General features: G+C 28.4%; 1 protein-coding gene and 1 pseudogene across 1 annotated transcript; both read right to left on the bottom strand.

The window, feature by feature from the left end:
* Positions 1-358: 358 nt before the first annotated feature.
* Positions 359-2,782, bottom strand: LOC131628345 (phosphoglycerate mutase-like protein; annotated as a pseudogene).
* A 1,753-nt stretch (positions 2,783-4,535) lies between these two features.
* On the bottom strand, positions 4,536-5,434 carry LOC131628344 (general transcription and DNA repair factor IIH subunit TFB5-like). Its single transcript, XM_058899187.1, has 2 exons — positions 5,129-5,434; positions 4,536-4,907 (listed from the first exon to the last, which is right to left on the bottom strand). The coding sequence occupies exons 1-2, from the start codon at positions 5,161-5,163 to the stop codon at positions 4,730-4,732; spliced, it is 213 nt and encodes a 70-aa protein (XP_058755170.1). The 5' UTR covers positions 5,164-5,434; the 3' UTR covers positions 4,536-4,729.
* Between the last annotated feature and the right edge of the window lie 2,653 nt (positions 5,435-8,087).

The raw sequence follows: 8,087 nt of genomic DNA on the forward strand, positions 1-8,087 counted from the left end.
AAACATTATGTGCTTTAGTATGCTATGGTTACAATTGTGTGTTATGACTTATATGATGCATATCTTATGTCTCCCCATCCTTTTTGATAATAACAAAGGGGGAGAAGAGGCATGTTTGTTTGCTGATCCAAATTTTACGGCCATATATTAAACAAAATCATTAATAAAGGGGGAGTTAACAAGATATGGGGAGCATGCTTATTATGGACAAACAATAGCTCATGCACTTCAAAAAAATTCATAGTTGTCATCATCAAAAAGGGGGAGAATGTAATCTCAAGCTTCTCCATAATTACATGAGACATTTGTTTTGATGAAGTTAACATATATCAAAAAGATGAGCAAAAGAATTATGATGGCATTTGAATCATTTGCAACTTTTATGAAGATTAGCCTTGTGATTGATCTTCAAATATTTGGTAAAAGCTAAAACTAAAACATTGACATTTTAGTGCTAAATAATATTTCCTTTTTCATACATATGCATTACCCTATCAAGAAATATCATTGCCTTTGTTTCCAAGTCATTTCTATATGCTTTTTCACATTTTAGCTCAAGAGTAATCGGTTACCAGAAACTAAATAACCGGTTACCTCAACTTTGCAGTGCCACTGTTTCCTTGTTTTTGGCAGATTTTAGGTGAAGTAACTGGTTACCTCAACCAAGTAACCGGTTACCTGGGCAATATTTTTAAATTCCAATAGGTAACGTTACAAGGTAATCAGTTACCTCATTTCAAGTAACCGGTTACCACTGAACCAATGAGACATTTTAAGCATGTTTTGAATCCAAACGAAATTATGTTTCAAATCCTTAACCATTGCATTGTTCCATCAAAATACAACCATTCTAAAGGGTGTAGAGTCATCTATAAATTCCATACATATCAATTTTCAAATCTTCACCTCTTTCATAAAAATTCACAACCTTTATCTAACAAATATTTTCAAACAAAGTGTTCCATATCCTTCAATTTTCATTGAGAAATTTTCTGCATTGCTACATACCATTTCAGAAAAACTTTCTCATATATTCATATACCTTGAGCACTAATATATCTTTGTGAATTGTTTTACTTGAAAGAGAAGATCAATCGAGTGATTGATACATTGCTCTACTATTCAAACTCTTATACAAAAATTAAATACTTGTTTATTCTTGTTATCCAAGATTTGGAAACAAGTTAGGCACTTTGAGAGGATTATTCTCATAATTGATCTTAGTGAAAAATCCAAGATGATTGTTCTTGGTGTTGTTGTTGTGTGTTGTACAAGTTACCAACAATAGTGAAAATCTCTTACTTCGTAAGGGGACTGGAGTACTCAGATTGTGAGGGGAACCGGGATATATCCTTGTGTCATTTATTTTTCTGCATTTTACTCTTCCTATAACTTCACCATAAACCAGAAAAATAATTCACACAAAAACCGATAAAATTTATAAGAACCTAATTTTAAAATAATCAAATAATAAATACTTTTGGTTTTTTAAAATATATTCATAAAATAAACAAGTTAAATAATGAGTGTGCAAAAAATTAGATCAAAATAAATATTTTTGCTATTTTTAACAAAATATTGAAGTTGGGTAACAACAGCTATCTCCTTCTCTTTACGTGTACACAACCTGAACAAAATAAATAAAATTTGAAGAAAAATATGAATCCTAACTTAAGTTTGCTCACCATTCCAAAAACTTCAGTCCCCTACCAGTAACTTCTTCTTTCTTCTCTCTTTCGGGTTTCCACCAAGTGTCTTCGTCAGTTTCAATCTATAGAGAATTATATTTAGCACAAATCCAACAACCAAAATTTTAATATTTTATAGCAATCAGTGTGTTAGAACAAACTTAATTATAATAACTGCTAGACCATATCATAAGGTGAGAATAAAGAGATCACTAACTAATGAAAAATCAATTCCTCGAAACATGTTTTGCTACTCGCTAACGGTTCTTCTCTTATCACAAGGATGGAGTCCCTGCATTACGAAAGAAAGATTTGTTCAAATGTATATTTGTTTATAAAGCAAATACTTTTTTATTAAGTGGATGATTAGTGAACTAAACACCCTGTTATATTCATTAATTATCAACAAAAATATGTTAACCACATAGTTAAAATGTGTTAATCATCAAATTTAATGTCAAATGTTTGTGTCAAGATATCATTTCTTTGCACTTTTTTATCATACCATTTGCTCTCGGCAAAGCTCTACAGCAAGAAATGGAGGACAGTTCAGAGCAGAAACAGCAGGATGATCACTGTGTCCCACATTTCCCACCATCAGAGGAGGTTCACTAATTCCATCAGTGTATGCATCCCCACCAAAGACTCCAACAGCTGTTTGCATTGTCCTGCAATAAAATAGTTTTAATTTCAACTTATGATAGCCCCAAATATAGAAACACACTTATTTGCGAACATAGAACCAATAAGTGCGAATGATTCCTACCACTAACTTAGAGGTCAATTAGTTTTTTTGAAACAAATGGTCAAACTCCATCTAAATATTAATACCAATACTAGATTAATCACATACTAAACATAAAAAAATACATGGTAGATATTATTTCCAGTTGTTTAAGAACCAATCTCTGTATTAAATTTGTGTCCTTTACTCCCCTCGTAGAGCCTGTTCGGAGTAATATGCCACAACCTTTTATTTATATTAATCTTCGAGAGTATATTAGCTTCTTTGACTCTCAGTAGACTCCATAGAGCATCTCTAGAGTTTTGCCCTTTTGGATTGTTATGAGAATAGTCATCGAGTTGGCAGCGGGATGTTCAGTTTTTTTCCCATAGTTAAGTTTCCTTCGAGTGAGTGCCTCTAAGAAATGGAACTAGAAACATATATTAACATTAGGATATTGCTCATACAAAAATAATCAAAAGATAAGTAAGCATCATGGTTCTTTTCTCCTTCTACATTATGAACTCCTTGGGCATGCCTAACCTGTACATAAGGTCATAAAACACATTATTATGATAAAAAATAAAGCAAATTATTACAAGTCTCAAGAACCAAATTACAACAACTGCTGCAACAGACAAACTAAACTTATGTAATGAAAAATTTCCAAGTCCCTATTTATTGTGCAGAATTCAATCTCTATGAACTGAATTTCATGTTGTTCAAAATCATTTTGATGACATAGAAATTTATCTTATTATGTAATTCAGAAAGAGATAAGTACTTAACACTAGTTCATATATAAAATCAGAGGTGAGTAAGGCTTTGGATTTCATGTCGCATGTTAAAAGTGCAATTTTTGGCATGATAAAATAAATACAAATCTTCTTCAAGGATAAATCTGCAACCAACCAGGTGAATAGTTTTGCTATGATGCAATGGATAGAGACTTGGACCTGCTGAAGTATCCATAACTGCAGTTACACACAATGAAAAATAAAACAAATGTGATTGATGAACTTGCCTCTAAAGTCTAAACCTGCAAAGTAAACAAAAAATGCACGCACTGTGCAACACAAGGATAGGTTAGATAAATAGAAAAACATGTGACATGTGACATACATTTGATATTTAATATTTATGTAACTTTATACACACAAAGAATCGCAGCTTTAGATTACTAGAGTTCTTCTCCGTTAGAAATTGGATGGTTACAAAAGTTTGAGCAATCAATGTTTGTACTTAAAAGCAAAGTAACAAAATAACAAAGAATCGCAACTTTGCAAGCATATAATTTCCCAAATTAGGCACCTAGGACTACAATATGCCGAAAAGCAAGAGTCCACAAAAGAGTCCACATGTGTTTCATCATAAACCTAACCCTACCAGGCTACCAATTTGTCGTGAAGCATAACTTAAATTTGAAACCTTGATGAGATAAATATCGAACAATAACCAACAATGCCAAAACTTAACTTAAATTAAAACAAATATAAATATAAGCAGATTTTATATTTTTTATATATAATAAAATTTTAATTCAGATATGTCACTCTTTAGTGAGCCATTGCTGTCTCCATTTGAAGAAGATAGTGCCTGAAAAACAGAATAATATGGACCTTGATTCATCAACAAACAACAATATTTGAATGCCTAAATCTTTCTTCATCAAGAAATTAAAACATATTTGCAGGTAGCATAATAATAATCTAAGTGTTCTAAATAAAGCTAATTAAAATCAGACCTTATTGCGACATGGAGCCAGATATGATTGATTACTCTTATGCAGTAGATTGACATTAACCGGAACCTTTGTAGCAGAAACTTGACTGAGACAGTGTTTCCAATAGTTTTAATTAGTTAACCTCTTTCCAATAGTTTTAATTAGTTAACCTCTTTCAAACAGTTTTAACATTCCTCTACTATCTCAGCCCTCTGCCAAGAAATGCCTGAGACAGTCTTTACAAACAACACAAGTTCAAAGTCAATATAGTGTATACACTCATGCAGCTGAACATAGATATTATCAAGTTTGTAGTTGCATACTCGTCTAAAATTAAATAGCAGAAAAGCTTTATGTTCAACAATCTGTCATTGCTAGAAGAGTTCTGGATATAAGATGCTTATTTAGCAACTTGGTCATGTTTAAAATGCACCAGTTCATCATCAATTTAATCAAAATAGCTGTATTATATGCGTCTATACAACTATTCAAAAGGCATTTCAATTTCAATATTAATAGAACATCAATAGAAGAGTGTTTTCCAACATGATAAACAAACAAGTATTGGTAAGATGAAATTGAGATTGAATGAAATCAAGAAGGCTTGACATAAGTATTGTCTTCTCTAAACTTTGCAATTTGACTTCGAATCATAAGCTCGACATGGGGTTGAACAAACATGTGAGTACTGTCCAAGACATGTATTATGAACTTGTCGCATGAAGGCATTGAAGCATTCATATTTATGATATATTGAGCCATAGGTATGTCACTGCACAACAAACAAACAAACAAAAAAAAACCTATTACTACAAATTAGATGCTATTAAAGATCAAGTACGTGAAAACCCTAAATTATTGTAAATGGCGACAAAATTGCAAGAAATAAACAATTTCAAGAAATTGAGTATTTAGCATAGGGATACTGATTTATTCCAGAAAAAAAGTGATTAACATTGAAAGGAAAAGAGTGAGTGATGGGAAGGAACGAACCAGGAATTGAAGACGCCTTTTGTTGCATTAACCATGATAATGGCGGTAAAGAAAGGAAGAACAGAGATCTGCGGCGAAGCAATTATCTTGCAGCGGCTCCGGCGGGTATTCCGGCGAGAGCAAAGTAGCGGCGGGTATTCCGGCAGCTAAGAGCAAAGTAGCGGCGGGTATTCCGGCAGTTGAGAGCAAAGTAGCGGCGGCTTCTTCTTTTTTAATGCGATGGATTGGAATCGCCCAGTCTTTGAGTTGTTATTCAGGGGGTTTCGTATCCTCCTTAAACCAAACTTTTTTTTCTTTACTTTATTTATTTTTTATGACAAAGTTGTTTTATTCAGGGTTAATAGGTAATTTATGTTAAATCATAGACTTAGCTCTATTTTAGGCTCATTTAACCTTTATTGTCTTTGGCCCACTAAGCACCTGGATTGGTACAAGTTATCAATTATTCTCTTGGCCCAATCCTTACAATCTACTTAATATAAATTCAAGGTTGTCATGATGACAACTTTGGACACAACCCTAACCCTAAATCCAATGTGTCATCATATTATAAACCTTAATCCAATATGGCATTATATTAAAAATCTATTAAAATTTTAAGTTTTTGTCACTTTTTATTCTTCACATCAAATCATTACATTTATCCAATCTAATACCCTAATTATGTTATAATAAATAAATAATTTTTAATAAATTGTCTCACTACCAAAAAAAATTGATATTAAAATATTTGAAGTCAATACTTTAATATGTAAAATTTTATATTATTAGCTCTAAAAACTTAGTTTATTTTAATAATATATAATATTTGATTTTATTTACTTATATTTGATTAAAAATAACTGATTGACCAATTAGGACTAATACGAGAAAAAAAAATTATTAGGACAAGATTTTATTAAAAATAATTAGTCAATATTTTTATTGATTATTATTATTCATTTTATAGATATTAACTTCTACATAAAAAAATTCATAATTTTAGATTTTTTTACTTGGCTAAAATATATTCCATAAATATTTGTCATTTGCAATACTATGAAATTATTATAATAAAGATAAAAGTAAATATGTTTTAATTAGAATACAAAAATTTAATTACTATTAGTTAATAATAGATTTTAATTGGTAAAACGGTCCGTTACAATTTTTTTTGTAACTTATGAGTTACAAAATAAGAGTTATTGTCTTTTTAATAATCATTCTTATGTATATAAATACATAACTGGTAAATGAGTTTTACATGTCTGTACTATATATTTTATACTATATATTTTGTTGTAGGTCTTCTCATTCTCTTCAAATAAGGTTGAGACAATACTTTATTTTCTATTTTGTATTGATATTTTCCTTTCTTTTCATATGTTTTAGTTATTATTTGATTTATATGACAAGTATCTCAACTTATTCTATTGTAGTAATTATATAGATTTCAACTATTTTTTGTTGTTGTATATCTTCATCTTCTTCTACCCAAACAAAGACAAGGTACATAATTTTTTTAATTTTGTATCGATATTCTTATTTCTTTTTCTTATTTTCGACTACGTGTTAACTATTCTTCAATTTATATGTTATACTTATGATTTAATTTACTCTATTATATCAATTATCTAAATATTATAACTATATAGTTTTGTAATAATTTCTTATAGGATTTTGTGATGTAGTTTTCTCTACTATTTCTTGCGGACGTAAAGAAGAAAGAAGAATTATTTTGTTGCTACTTTTACAGTCTTATTACTTGAGAATCATGTGAAAAATCATATAAGTATTTGTCTCTAACCATAATATATTGAAGGTCTTCAATTATGTTACAAATGATTCTACCAATATTTAAATATGTTATTTTGTTCTGCATTATTTGAATTTCATATGTAACGGTAGTATTATTATTATTATGATAAATCATATTAATTTTTAATATAAGTAATATTTATATTTTAATTGTGACTGTGATTTACTTGCAAGCATATTGTTGCAATTTATTATCCTTTATTTTCAATACAGTAAATTATATTATTGTTTCAATTGTTGTAACTTCTCAAAATCGTCAAATTTATCTTTTATTATTCCAATTAATTAATTCGAAATTGTAATGTTTATATAATAATGATATTAATATTAACACTATATAATTATATATATATGCCATCTTTATTTTATTTAATATTTAATTAACACTATATTAATAAATAATAATAATAATAATAATAATAATTACTTTTATAAAAATACTACTACTAATAAGAACATATTATTGAACGATCTCTACTAATAACAATATAATAATAATTTATACAAGTTTAAATTATACAAATTTATTGAAATAAATAAATTTAAATTTGATGCTAAGAATAAAATCAAGAATTATATTATACGGCATTGAAATAAATAATTAAGTTTGATTAAATTTTTTAACCTCTCAAATTATTAAAGTCAGTTTTAAAATATCAATCAATTAAAATCAGTTTTAAAATATCAATCAATTAAAATCGGTTAAAAAGTATTTATACAAAGAATTTAATTTGGTTTCATTGAAACAAATATTTAATTTCGATTAAATTTTTTAACCCCTCAAGTTAATAAAATCGCTTTTAGAATATCAATCGATCAAAATCGGTTTACTTTAATCACCCATTTTTCTATGTATTTTTATATATAAATATATAAATTAAATATTTTTATTGAATTTTTATATTTGTCATCCGATACTAAATATTTTTAATGACAATAACATTTCAATACCTTAAAATTTGTAAAATTATGTACACCATTAATAATATATTTTCTTTTATTTAAACTATTTATTTAAATAATGATCACGTCATTTTAAGAGATACTGAAAACATACGAGAATGTATTGATTTTTAAGTTACAATTTTAATTTGATAATAAATATTGTAGTGATAATTATAAGTCGTTGAAACAAAACTATTGAAATAAAAAATAACAATAA

This window comes from Vicia villosa, unplaced genomic scaffold (assembly GCF_029867415.1).
Source record: "Vicia villosa cultivar HV-30 ecotype Madison, WI unplaced genomic scaffold, Vvil1.0 ctg.000444F_1_1, whole genome shotgun sequence".
NCBI classification, from domain to species: Eukaryota; Viridiplantae; Streptophyta; class Magnoliopsida; order Fabales; family Fabaceae; genus Vicia; species Vicia villosa.